The sequence below is a fragment of the Chanodichthys erythropterus genome, chromosome 16 (genome assembly GCF_024489055.1).
Source record: "Chanodichthys erythropterus isolate Z2021 chromosome 16, ASM2448905v1, whole genome shotgun sequence".
NCBI lineage: Eukaryota > Metazoa > Chordata > Actinopteri > Cypriniformes > Xenocyprididae > Chanodichthys > Chanodichthys erythropterus.
This window is the reverse complement of record NC_090236.1, coordinates 27,626,130-27,640,243: the sequence shown is the minus strand read 5'-3', so window position 1 is coordinate 27,640,243 and position 14,114 is coordinate 27,626,130. Positions and strand designations below refer to the sequence as shown.

The 14,114-nt window shown below is 35.5% G+C and overlaps 2 protein-coding genes across 2 annotated transcripts in view; one reads left to right on the top strand and one right to left on the bottom strand.

The window, feature by feature from the left end:
• Positions 1-645: 645 nt before the first annotated feature.
• Positions 646-6,162, bottom strand: msl2a (MSL complex subunit 2a). The gene is made up of 2 exons (XM_067362599.1): positions 5,232-6,162; positions 646-3,668 (listed from the first exon to the last, which is right to left on the bottom strand). The coding sequence occupies exons 1-2, from the start codon at positions 5,371-5,373 to the stop codon at positions 2,221-2,223; spliced, it is 1,590 nt and encodes a 529-aa protein (XP_067218700.1). The 5' UTR covers positions 5,374-6,162; the 3' UTR covers positions 646-2,220.
• A 1,932-nt stretch (positions 6,163-8,094) lies between these two features.
• pccb (propionyl-CoA carboxylase subunit beta) overlaps positions 8,095-14,114 on the top strand; it is a 12,409-nt gene continuing 6,389 nt past the window's right edge. Inside the window, exons 1-12 of the mRNA XM_067362096.1 lie at positions 8,095-8,361; positions 8,453-8,572; positions 11,496-11,564; positions 11,665-11,721; positions 11,826-11,939; positions 12,471-12,581; positions 12,733-12,841; positions 12,949-13,069; positions 13,156-13,237; positions 13,326-13,449; positions 13,863-13,970; positions 14,091-14,114. The exon at positions 14,091-14,114 is cut by the window's right edge and continues 77 nt beyond it. Of these exons, the coding sequence (XP_067218197.1) occupies positions 8,131-8,361; positions 8,453-8,572; positions 11,496-11,564; positions 11,665-11,721; positions 11,826-11,939; positions 12,471-12,581; positions 12,733-12,841; positions 12,949-13,069; positions 13,156-13,237; positions 13,326-13,449; positions 13,863-13,970; positions 14,091-14,114 (1,270 nt within the window). The 5' untranslated portion in view covers positions 8,095-8,130. The remainder of the gene's footprint in view (positions 8,362-8,452; positions 8,573-11,495; positions 11,565-11,664; positions 11,722-11,825; positions 11,940-12,470; positions 12,582-12,732; positions 12,842-12,948; positions 13,070-13,155; positions 13,238-13,325; positions 13,450-13,862; positions 13,971-14,090) is intronic.

Genomic DNA, 14,114 nt, shown 5'->3' with positions numbered 1-14,114 from the left:
CCAAAAAAACAAAATAAGTACTTACATAGTGAAGGCTGATTTCAAAACAATGCTTCAGGAAGGTTCGGAGCATAATGAATCAGCATGTCAAATCATGATTCGGATCGCGTGTCAAACTGCTTAATTCACGTGACTTTGGCGCTCCGAATCATGATTCGACACGATGATTCATAATGCTCCGATGCTTCCTGAAGCAGTGTTGAAATCTGCCATCACTATATAAGTCGTTATTTTGGTTTTTTTTGGCGCACCAAAAATATTCTTGTCACTTTGTAATATTAATATTGAACCACTGTACTCACATGAACTGATTAAAATATGTTTTTAGTATATTAAAGGATATTGATAGAGGAAATGTCATTGCTGTCTATGCAGACCTCACTGAGCCATCGGATTTCAACAAAAATATCTTAATTTGTGTTCCGGAGATTAATGAAGGTCTTACAGCTGTGGAACGACATGAGGGAGAGTAATAAATTTTCATTTTTGGGTGAACTAACCCTTTAAAGCTAGGCTTGCTAAAGGTCATAAACAAAATAGAAAATCATTTGTGTTGCATTAGAAAAAAAAAACACATTTAACACATGACACAACACAGTTTTGAAAAACAAGAAATAAAAAACTATAATTTATTTTTGTTGCTTTCTGCAATTTTCATTATTTCATTGTGGCAGTGAATAAACCAGCAATAATAAGAGGTTCTCCAGTAATTCAAAAAAAAAAATCAAACTAAAATCTGAGTTCAAGTAATGACCATTGAAAAGCAAAGGGAGGAATAAAACAACGCTACCAAACTATAAGGTTTGAAAATACAACACAATATCCCACTAAGATCCAAGACTCAACTAAGAAGATTTTCAATATTTGGTCAAAGCCCTACTGATAGTGTTTTCAAGCATATTTAAGTACACATATGAAGTAGAGTCTACCCTGCTTCATTATATAAGACATGAAACGGCGCAGTGTAACAGTAAAGATGTGTTCACTGACCTTTCTCAACACACATTTCTAGTTTTGGTCCCTAAAACAGGAATCACAACACAACTGCAAGACAAACACAACAAATCAAGATCAGAGTAAAGAGGCATCAATGGGTGCTAAAAGGTGCTCAGGCATACTTTTAAAGAACATAACATTTTGAAATACTCCTTTATAGTTTGCATCAAAACAAATAGGATGCCTTTGTGTGGGGAAAGGGTTTAAAAAAATGGTTCTCTATCATTTTTTTTCTCATATTGCTTTAAAAATATCACTGCCATGAATACATTCTCAGGTAACACACTGAACACTCTTACATTCACTTGTTTCAGAAATCTTTGTCGATTGTTCTATTGATGACGCAGCCAGCTCAGTCTGAACTAACAATGAACAATAGTGAGGATAAAATGAAGCTGGAGAAACAGCTGTCATGACATATTTGTGCTTCATTATCCTTATAAAACCAGACAAACATGGAAATTGAACGTCTTTCTTTCAAATTTTGAACATGACGAATAAAAAAAAGTGACACAGCACTACTTTCTGTTCAGAAAAATAAGGAACCATCTACTGAACAAAAAATAAAAATAATTAAATATCCTAAACTAAAGGGACACCCCAGTTCTATAAATGAGAGTCGTGGATGACACAGGAACTGATCACTACAGCAACCAGAAAAGGTGTCTAAACCCATTAACACTATTGGGACTAAGTGCTACATTTTCCACCATAAGCAAATGATTTTATCTGACGTTAAACAGACATTACAGATAGCTGTGAATAATTTTACCTTCAATTAATGTTTCGAAGCAATATACATATTTATATATATTTAAAAATAAATTTGAAAAGAAAAAAAAAAACAGAATGTAAACAAACGTTAATCCTTGAATAGCTTTGGGACAGTTTATAATGTGCCATACGTGTTAGCAAACAAATGTATCACGAATAACGTTGAAATTCATTTTAAAGTTTGGGTCATTGAACATTTAAAGAAAAAGAACGTTTATCAGATCCTTAGTTCATTGTGACTATAACAGTCATGCAGAAGCATACAGTTCCTTCAAAATAAAAACAAAATATGCCATAACGCTCAGCTTCACAGTAACTTTCTATTACAGCAGTGTGTGCGTGTGTTTGACGGTAGAGGTTGAACATGAAAAACTACAGACAAGAGTTTTGGCAAACCATTTCTGTTCGAATCGACCACGGCTAAGAGAGATGTCAGTAGCAGGACAGCTATCAACAGTCAAAATGCATCTCGAGAGCATCTTCAAAACTCTGGTCCTCATCGGCGCTGGACGAGAGGAAAGAGGCCATAGGCGAGCCGGCGGACAGGCTGAGGACCCCGGCAGCGTTCGTGCCAGCGTTTCTGACCGAAATACTGGTGAGGTTGATGCCAAGAGTGAGCCTGGTCTGCTCCAGGGCTTTTTCAGGCACGGCAAAAGCCTCCAGTTTCTTCTCGCCGTTGGCCATGTACGAGTTCTGGCAGCCCCTGCAGATGCAGTCCAAACAGGCCTTACGGTTGGAGTAGCAGGGGCACCTTTGACCCCTGCAGGTAAGAACACTTGGATTCTGGGTGGCTCGCCCACACTTGCAGCCTTTTTTCTCTTGCGTCTTTTTGTATACGACTTTAGGAGGCTGGCTTGGTAACACGCTAGCCGAGAGCAGCCTGTCCTTCGCCTTGCCCTTCGCCTTCGGGACGGCCACTTTAGACTTGGCCTGAACTTTCTTATTAGCAAGGTCTGTGTTTATCTGAATATTTTTAGTTGAATCCAACACGGCCCTGTTGACCTTCAAAACGCCTCCGTTAGTGACCACGACAGCAGGCGGTGAGGGTGCTTTCGGTTCAAATGCTGTTTTCGGTGGAGCTGTGGCCGCTACCGATGGCCCCTGGATGAGGCTGGTGATGGGCAGAGGTTGGAGCATCTCGCTGTCACTCTCAGAGCGAGAGCGCTTTCGGCTCAGGCGCGCTTTTCTGTGGGCTGCGGCGAGGCACGTCAGGCCCGTCTGAGGCTGTGGCGGCTGTCCGCTGGTTTGGGACTGTAATGAGTGCTGACAGAGCTCTGCTGTTGATTTAGTCTGTTCACATGAAACCTCCTTGTTCATAATGTCAGATTTTAGGTCCTCTAAGATACTTGAGTTCTCTGCACTGAAGTGCACCGAGTCGGTGCCAACTTTGCACATTGCATCGTTAACGGTGACAGTACCCATGTGTAGTTCCGAGTTAGATCTCAGAGGTTCGTCAGCAATGACAGGCTTGGGGGTCTCTAGTTCTTCTGGGATCTGCTCAGAGGGTTTGTCCAGATCGCTCGGCTTGACTTCAGCAGAGTTTTCTGAGGAGTCTGTCTCCATTTTGAGATGAGGAACATCTAAAGTGTCTTTGACAGAACTGATCTCTTCATGTTCCTGATTCACCCCCAACACCTCTTCCAGCATCTTCTTGACCTCAGGGTAACCTTTGACCCCCAAGGCACTCTGCTCTGTCATGACGCACATTGAGACACACTCGCAGAGACTCCTGTAGCAGTCGATCAGAATCTGGAGCTGATTATTCTCCTCAAATTGCTCATAGTCTTTACACCAGCTGCAGGATGGCTTCAATAACATTTTCTTGCCTTTACAACCCTTGCAAACACAGTGCTGGCAAGAGGAATTTTTTGGAGCAAGTGGCTCCTGAAGCAAATTTCCTAGATGGAAAGCAAACAATAGATTAATTTAAAACAATTAACATAACAAAATAACATCATGTAATATTCTGTTCTACAGAGTGCAACAGATGGGTTATGCAAGTAAAAATCCCATTCATTTTCTACACAGAGAAATGGATTTTTAATGATAACTTAAAGACAGACCTAATTGATGGTAAATGCTTTTGTTGAAGCCATTGGACCACATTATTTCGATTTATTTTTTATACCTTATCATTTTGGTATACCTATCATTGTAAAAAAAAAAAAAAAAAAAAAAAAAAAAACTACATCACCCACGATTCTGCAAAGAATCAAACCCATCAGAATCAAAACAAGCAAATTGTTTCAAAAGAATGCTTTTGCACCCCCAACTCCAATGAAGCACCATGAATGACATGTCAGTCTCCCTACACTCTGAAGCTACTTAAATATTTGTATGCATATTTTGCAATATCAGTTAAATCTATCTATAGTCCAAATGAATCACTAAATGAGATAATCGATTTAAAAAACAATGGGGAAAATATATATTTTATATATAGTAGTCAACATCTGAAGTGGATCAAAAAAGTTCAAAGTTGTTCTAAGAAGAAGGTTTTAGGGCAACTCTGATGAAAGGTTTTGATCCACTTCAAATGTTGACTACTATAATAATAAATAATAATAATAAAATATATATATATATATATATATATATATATATATATATATATATATATATATATATATATACACACATATATATATAAATAATAAACTAATTTAATAGTTGTATATTTCTCCATTGTTTTAATTTGATTATATCATTTGCAGTGATTCATGGGAATATAGTTATTTCCTTCATTAAAGAAGTATACAGTCATGAACCTATTTGCTTTAAATTAAAGTTTGTAATGTTATTCACCTCTCAGCTGGTTGGTTTGGTTCATGACCTATACCTCTTTAAAATAACTTTAAAACTCCAAATGGGAAACTAAATGGGACATTTAAATAATAAACCAAGTGGTGCTCACTGCAGAGCCAAATGAAGTCCAGCTCCCCCTCTCTGGAAGTCATGGGTGGACCTAGTCCAGCCCCACATCTGTGGATGTAATGGGTGGAGGGATGGAGTTATGGGTAGGGTTAGGTGTGGTTGGACCTTCTAGCCCCGCTCAATACGCCCAAATTACATCTAGAGAGGGGGGGCTTGACTTCACGCTCCACCCATGGCTCTGCACTGAGCAGTCTCTCAAGGCGGCTGCTGAAAAAGCGGGCGGACACTGTTGTAGCAGATAGTTCCGTTCCTGGATGCTTTTCGTTAACAACATTGTTAACACGGACTAGTGGAAGAACGCGACTCAATTTGCTTATTAAATAACGTTTGAATGAAAATTGTGTTTTAAATACTTATTTAGTAACCGTTTAATAAAAGCAATAGCACTCGAGGCTGTGCTGTAGCCTATCGTGAACATATTAACGTCTACTTTGCTGCGCGTAATGCCTAGCAAAGCCATTTAGCCGTGACTATATTCAAAACATAGCACGGTCTCTCGTACATTGCTTAGTTTAAAAGGTACTCACCACACACCAGGCAGGATAGGGAGTCTCTAAAGAAAGGCAGGACGTTAAACAGCCCTCCGTATGTCTCCGGATCCTTCGGGTCGCACTGCAGAAGAGAGCGACACGCCGACACGTACAGCGCGGTGGCGTTTACCGGGTTCATCTCAGCGACTTCAGTCAATAGCAGGACACGAGGAGCGGGCTGATCAGCTACTGAGAGAGACTGTTGATCAGACTCCCAACGCAGAATAACTGTGAGAACACAATTAACCAGGCTTGACCCAACGCCTCAAACAAAGAGTGTGATTTGACATGACTCGCAAGCAGATGAACGGCTTTGAGTCGTCTGCTTGTTAACATGTCAGTGACTAGAAGATCCTCCAGAGACGGTCAGCTCGATGAAAATAAGATGCTGTAAGCGATGTATGGCACAGACTATAGCCTGCCTTCCATGAGTGTCAGGTCCCGATTAATGTTACTTCAACATGAAGAGCGCTGCACTTTTGTGATAAAGCACACAGAGGTGAAGGACTGGGCGATAAACAGCATTTTAGGGAGAAGCATAACAGGCCCGAGGCGTACTGTCGGCGGCACGAGCTCTGCGGATAATCCCTCCACAAATAACAAAAGGAAAAACAGAAGAAAGAAAAAAATCCGTTGAACAAAAAGTATAATCCTTGAAAATTTTCACAAGCACAGGGGTTATTTACAGTTCAACTTAACAGACCACACAGTTTGCTTGGTTGCTAGTTCGCTAGCTAGCTAATATTGTCTGCACTTTTCTTCGTGTTGTTGATTATAAGAGCTTTTCTCTCATTAACTAGTGCGATAGCCTTCCGTTTGAGCGATATGTTTATATAGCATTCGACTGAATTCCCTACCCTTCAAAATATTCACACACATTAGCCTTTGCTAAGAGCCAGTTTCGTTGCTTATTATTCCTCTGTTAACTTTTGCATCCTGAGACTGAGAGGAACAACACCAAACAAGAGTAAAAGAGCGCCTGGAATTAAACACGAGCTCCAGTGATTACTGCCCCCTAGTGTGAGACTGTGTAAATCACACGCTACTATAAGCAGAGGCTCGGTGGTGGAGGCCCGGTTACACGCCGAGATTACTTTATGTTAAATGCCATAACATTGAGTTTTAATCAATAAAAATAACTTCCTAATGATATTGTCAATGTCCTTTATTTGTTTATTCTGCCTGTACGCCTCTCACTTCTTTTTAGTATTAATGTGGCTTTTGGACTAAGTACTAGTAATCCTCCTGGGACCAAGCAATAGACTTTTGTCCTCTTGTCTCTCTCCTTTTGTCATCATACATGTCACAGTTTTAAGTCTGGATGTCCTTCAAGGCTTTGCATTCAGAGCTTTGCATAGAAACCACATTTTTTAGAGGTTTCGCCATGACAACAACAACAACTCCTTGGTCTTTAAATATGACTGAAAATCAAAAATAGCACTCTTATGGAAAATGATAATATTTTGTAATTATCTTTTAGATCGGATTAATTTTCAAATTGAAAACTTAAATCATGATCATCAGGCATTTTAGGAGATATAACAAGTCAATAGGGAAAGAAATTATATAGCAATATTCCTTTAAATTATTAGAAATTATTGTGAAAATTTTGCAATTATTACTCCCATTATTACGCTTCTTTTTTCATTGCATGTTGCTCCAAGAACACATTAATATGCAAATTAGATACAGTGTATTGATGCATTGTATTGAATGGGAAAATCCATGCATTCAAAATGCATGCACTCCATACATTAAAATGGTATATCGATTCATTCTATTCTATCTTTCATAACATAGTTGAGAATCATCTTTATACAAATTATGGTAAAAGAAAATCCGGAAGCCTAAAAAGTGATTGGTGATTTAATAATTGTTTTTGCCTATACATGTCATTTCATGTCATGTTATTTTTTTTAAACAAATTAGTCCTGTGTCCACTACAGAGGACATAGCATAACATATGAATAAAATATAATTTTTCAAAAATGTTTTTTTTTTTTTTTTTAATGTTTCTTATGCTCTAAACAATGTAATGACGTGAAAAAATACTAAAATACCTTTTTTCCCCCTAGGTCTCAGGAGGATATATATTATTCATATAAAAAGTTATTATTGTGAACAGCGAATAAAAACAATAATAACACTCTAACATATTATGTAAAAGAAATATATTACGGTATCTTCTTTAAAATTATTATTTAATGAGGAATGAGGATCATCAAATGCTCATCAAGAAAAAAATTGAAAATCATTCTAATATGCCTATTTGCTGCTCAAGAAACATTTATTATTATTATCAACGCTGAAAACAGTTGTGTACCATTTTTTTCAGGATTATTTGATGAATAAAAAAGAACAGCATTTATCTGAAATATAAAACTTTTTCAACATTATGAATGTCTATACTGTCACTTTTGATCAATTTAATGCATACTTGCTAAATAAAAGTATTAATTTGTTGAAAACAAAAAATTGATTTTGAACGGTAGTGATAATGTTACAAAAGTTTTCTAAAAATTCAGCCTGGCCAACACAGAAATAAATTGCATTTTAAAATATATTCAAATAGAAAATAGTTATTATAAATTGTAAAAATATTTAACAATATATTTCACAATATTATCTGTATTTTGGATCAAATAAATGAAGCCTTGGTGAGCAGAAGAGACTTTTTTTTAAAACATGCGATTCTCACAACAGCTTGGGAATTGTAGTTTATCATTGTTGACATTAATATGGACTACATCTATCAAGTTCGCCTACAAACGCACATCTCTGCTGTGATTGGTTCACTCACTCACGCCCTCTTAGCTAACCGAGTAGGCGCTTGTTGGTGATTGGCTGAGGACACCGACAGGGTTTCGACATCATCTGTGTCCTCAGTGTAGCAGCGATGGCGACGTACACGTTAATGCGGAGTAGCCTGGGACTCTTACATGGCCTAAAATGTTCTTTTAAAAGTGTAGGTCAGATTCCGTACGGGGCAGTTACCCAGTCGAGAGTACTGCAAAATGCAAGGTGCTATTCTATTAGCCATGTGTCTGTACAGGAGAGAATTGAGAAGAAACGAAAGGCAGCGCTTACAGGGGGAGGACAGCTGAGGATAGCTGCACAGCACAAAAGGGTAAGTTAAGAAAACTTACTGCAGAATTAATGCAGTTGACATAAGTGAAAGCACAACAGTCCGAGAAGAGCTGCGAAATGCCTGTGCGCAGGGTAAACTGACAGCGCGCGAGAGAGTGGAGCTCTTGCTGGACCCGGACTCGTTCGTGGAGTATGACATGTTTGTGGAGCATCGCTGTTCTGACTTTGGCATGGAGGCAGATCATAATAAGGTATGTCACCTCCACCTCTCAGCTCACTGAATGCAGAAATATTCCCATTGTGCATGTCATGAGTTATGTGTGAGTGCAGAGGGAACATTGTGTCTATTGCAGTTTAAAGGATTAGTTCACTTTCAAATTAAAATGTCCTTATAATTTACTCACCCCCATGTCATCCTAGATGTTTATGTCTTTCTTTCTTCAGTCGAAAAGAAATTAAGGTTTTGGTTAAAATATTCCAGGATTTTTCTCCACATAGTGGACTTCAATGGAGCCCAAATGGTTGAAGGTCAAAAATACAGTTTCAGTGCAGCTTCAAAGCGTTCTACACGATCCCAGACGAGAAATAAGGGTTTTATCTAGAGAAACCATTGCTCATTTTCTAAAAAAAAAAATTTTAACCATAGATGCTCATCTTGAACCAGCTCTGTTCTTCTTCTCCTCTATTTGAATTCCAGCAGTGTAGACACTGCTAAGTGTATTACTGCCCTCCACAGGTCAAAGTTTGAACTAAATTGTCATATACAATATGCTAGTGCAAGTATATAACAATTAGTTCAACCTTTAACCGTTTGGGCTCCATTGAAGTCCACTATAAGGAGAAAAATCCTGGAATGTTTACACCAAAAACCTTAATTTCTTTTCAACTGAAGAAAGAAGGACATGGACATCTTGGATGACATGGAGGCGGGTGAGTAAATTATAAGGAAATTTTAATTTGAAAGTGAACTAATCCTTTAAGGTCATTCTGTGAAACGGACAGTTTGGCAGATATTTTGAAAGATTTTAAAAGACTTTAAACCCCCTGTTAACCAAATAAAGTGTTTTAAGTTAGTGGTTCTCAATTAGAGGTCCCACAATACTAAAACTATTTAGTATTAATATAATATTAATTAAAATATTACTCAAATTTAAATGCTACACTACAAAAAGATGTATGACAGTAAACTATTTTATTTATATTTTTAATATAAATATAATATTTTTATTATTGTCTTGTACAAAGTGGGGTTTAAGTGTTAGTTTCCAACAAATATACCTATAATAAAAACAAAAGGTTAGCTTTTATTGTTATGCAGATTTTAAAACATTTGAAATAATATATACACTACCGGTCAAAAGTTTTTGAATGGTTAGATTTTTTTTAATGTTTTAAAAGAAGTCTCTTCTGCTCGCCAAGGCTTCATTTATTTGATCCAAAATACAGCTTATATTGTGAAATATTTTTACAATTTAAAATAACTGCTTTCTATTTGAATATATTTTAAAATGCAATTTATTTCTGTGTTGGCAAAGCTGAATTTTTAGAAAGCTTTTGTAACATTATCACTACTGTTAAAAAGTTTGGGGTCAGTAAGAGTTTTTTGTTTGTTTTTTTTGGAAAGAAATTTTAAGAAATGAAATTTTATTCAGCAAGGAGGCATTAAATTGATCAAAAGTAACCAGTATAGACATTTATAATGTTGCAAAAGCTTTATATTTCAGATAAATGCTGTTCTTTTGAACTTTCTATTAATCAAATAATCCTGAAAAAAAGGTACACAACTGTTTTCAGGGTTGTTGATAATAATAATAAATGTTTCTTGAGCAGCAAATTAGCATTAGAATGATTTCTGAAGGATCATGTGACACTGAAGACTGGAGTAATGATGCTGAAAATTCAGCGTTGCCATCATGGGAGTGAATTACTTTTTAAAATATATTCAAATAGAAAAGAGTTATATTTAAATTGGAAAAATATTTCACAATATTACTGTTTTTCTGTATTTTGGATCAAATAAATGAAGCAGAAGAGACTTCTTTTATAAACATTTAAAAAATCTTACTGTTCAAAATCTTTTGACTAGTAGTGTATATATATATATATATTATAATAATAATAATATTATATTATATATTATTATTAAGTCTCTTATGCTCATTAAGGCTGCTTTTATTACATAATAAATACAGAAAAAAACAATAATATTGTGAAATATTATTACAATTTTTAAAATTATGGTTTTCTATTTTAATATACTTTAAAATATAATTTATTTCTGTGATGCAAAGCGGAATTGTCAGCATCATTACTCCAGTCTTCAATGTCACATGATCCGTCAGAAATCATTCTAATATGCTGATTTATTATCAATGTTGGAAATCAATGTTGCTGCTTAATATTATTCTATAACCTGTGATACTTTTTCAGGATTCTTTGATGAATAAAAACTTAAAACATATCAGCATTTATTTAAAATATAAATCTTTTGTAACAATATACCCTACCGTTCAAAAGTTTGGGGTCAGTAATTGTTTTTTCTTTTTTTTCTTTTTTTGAAAGAAATTAATACTTTTATTCAGCAGCACGGATGTAAAAAAAAAAAAAAAGTGATAGTAAAGATTTATATTTTTAACCTTTTTATTCATCAATGAATCCTGAAAAAGTATCACAGGTTCCAAAAAAATATTAAGCAACACAACTGTTTTCAACATTGATAATAACTGAATATAAAATCAGCATATTAGAATGATAGCTGAAGGATCATGTGACACTGAAGACTGGAGTAATGATGCTGAAAATACAGCTTTGATCACAGGAATAAATTAAATTTTAAAGTATATTAAAATAGAAAACCATAATTTTAAATTGTAAATTTCACAATATTATTGTTTTTTTCTGTATTTATTATGAAATGAGCATAAGAGACATGGTTCAAAAACATTAAAAATAATAATGTTTCCAAACTTTTGACTAGTAGTGTGTAGAAGAGATTTGATAACGATCAATTTTCTTGATGTAAGAAGATACAATTAAGTGGATAATGAATTTTTAGTTGATTTTGACGTCTATAAGAACACGTAAAATGTTAGCATCATTCATTGTTATTTTTTAACACTTGTAGATGAGGGATCTAAAAGTTCATGATTTTCCTTGTCTTGTCTGTGTTTTCAGTATCCAGGAGACAGTGTAGTGACTGGACAGGGAAGGATCAATGGCAGACTGGTCTATGTTTTCAGCCAGGTATGATACTTGCTTTCGAACATAAGTTTGCAATATTAAAATATTTTTATATTCATATTTCCATTCTCTTGTCATGAGTGAAATGCTCCTCTGTACTCAGGACTTCACCGTGTTCGGAGGCAGTTTATCAGGAGCTCATGCTCAGAAGGTCTGCAAGGTGAGACTGGTTGATGAGCATGTGTTGGATCTGACTAAAGTCTTAAAATAAACGCACAGGCATAATAATGTCAAACAGTAAAATCACTGCAATTTAATTCTTAGATCATGGACCAGGCAATGATGGTTGGAGCCCCAGTAATCGGTCTCAATGACTCCGGTGGAGCCCGCATTCAGGAAGGCGTCGAGTCCCTTGCAGGATATGCTGATATATTCTTGGTAAGCTAAATGTCTTAACACAGTTATTTATTTGATATATACAATACTATTCAAAAGTTTGTGATTGATAATATTTTTTAATGTTCTCTTATGCTCACCAAGGTTGCATATACAGTATTTGAGCAAAAATACAGTAAAATTGTGAAATATTACATATATTAAAGTGTAATTTATTCCTGTGATGGCAAAGCTGATTTTTCAGCATCATTACTCCAGTCTTCAGTGTCACATGATCCTTCAGAAATCATTCTAATATGCTGATTTGCTGCTCAAGAAACATTTCATATTATGATAAATGTCAAAAACAATATAATATTTCTGTGGAAACCATGATTTTTTTTTTTTTTTTTTTTTTTCAGGATTTTTTGATGAATAGAAAATTCAAAATAACTGTTTATTTGAAATGGAAATTTTTGTAACATTATAAATGTATTTACTGTCACTTTTGATCAATTTAATGCATCCTTGCTAAATAAAAGTATTAATTTCTTACATACATACTAACTCTGGACAATTGCATTTGTTCTTCAGCGGAACGTGATGGCCTCAGGTGTAGTCCCTCAAATCTCTCTCATCATGGGCCCGTGTGCAGGTGGTGCCGTCTATTCACCTGCTCTGACAGATTTTACCTTCATGGTAAAGGTAAGAAATGAAAAGTTAAGAGTATAGAATGCATATTGTATTTGAAATCGGGTTTCTAGTGTGTATTTTAATTTTAGAATCAGGTCCTGGCTGGCACTTTTTTTCATGAAATGTTTTTCAGCTGGTATACATCTTTAACCTGTCTTTGCAGGATACCTCATACCTTTTTATCACAGGCCCAGATGTGGTAAAATCTGTAACAAACGAGGATGTTACCCAGGAGGAGCTGGGTGGAGCAAAAACCCACACCGCTGTGTCGGGTAGGTCTATCGATTTACCCTGTGCATACATCTGAATGTGTTTTATGAAAGTGTTTTTGCCGTATGAACAGTTTTTGTTCTCTAAAGATCTTATTGTTTTCTTTCAGGTGTTGCTCATCGGGCCTTTGAGAATGACGTTGATGCCCTTCTGAACTTGCGAGACTTTTTCAACTTTCTCCCACTGAGCAACAAAGATCCAGCTCCAGTCATTGAGTGCCATGATCCTCGGTGAGAAACCGTTTTAGTACTTTTTTTTTCTCTTTATCAGTCAACTTATCTTGACCAGTGTTATCATTGCAATTTATTTTCCTCAGTGACCGACTGGTTCCTGGTTTGGACACTGTCGTTCCTTTTGAAACCACAAAAGCCTATGACATGCTGGACATTGTTCATGGTGTATGTGCATCTTTAGTGAACGAACAGTTAAAATAGTCATGCATAAACTCATCAGGGAGTGCTTATTATTGTCATTTCACTCTTACAGATAGTAGATGAGAGAGAATTCTTTGAGATTATGCCCAACTACGCCAAAAATATTGTGGTGGGATTTGCCAGGATGAATGGTCGGACTGTAGGCATAGTAGGAAACCAGCCAAAAGTGGCTTCTGGTGGGTGATTATTTTATTTTATTTTATTTTATTTTATTTTATTTTATTTTATTTTATTTTATTTTATTTTATTTTATTTTATTTTATTTTATTTTATTTTATTTTATTTTATTTTATTTTATTTTTAAAAAAATAAAATTCAGTTTTACCATCACAGGAATAAATTACATTTTAAATTGTATTACAAGCAGTTATTTGAAATTGTAATAATATTTCACAATATTACTGTTTTACTACATTTTTGATGAAATAAACGCAGTGAGCATAAGAGACTTCTTTCAAAAGCATTTTAAAAAATCACCCAAACTTTTAAACAGAAGCAGATATTATATGTAAAATATTTGTATAACATAAAAATTTATTATACACTTGACACATTTTTTATGTCCTTTTCTTTTTTTAATATATTTTAGGCTGTTTGGACATAAATTCATCTGTTAAAGGGGCTCGCTTTGTTCGTTTCTGTGACGCCTTCAACATTCCCATCATCACATTTGTGGATGTGCCTGGATTCCTGCCAGGTGTCTGGAGACTTGCATTATCCTAAACTTTGCTGTTTTTTCTAAATCATTTTACCCTGATTTGCCAACATGCATTTCTCTTTTTAAATAACATACTGACAGAATGTTCTTTTTCCACAGGCACAGCTCAAGAGTACGGGGGCA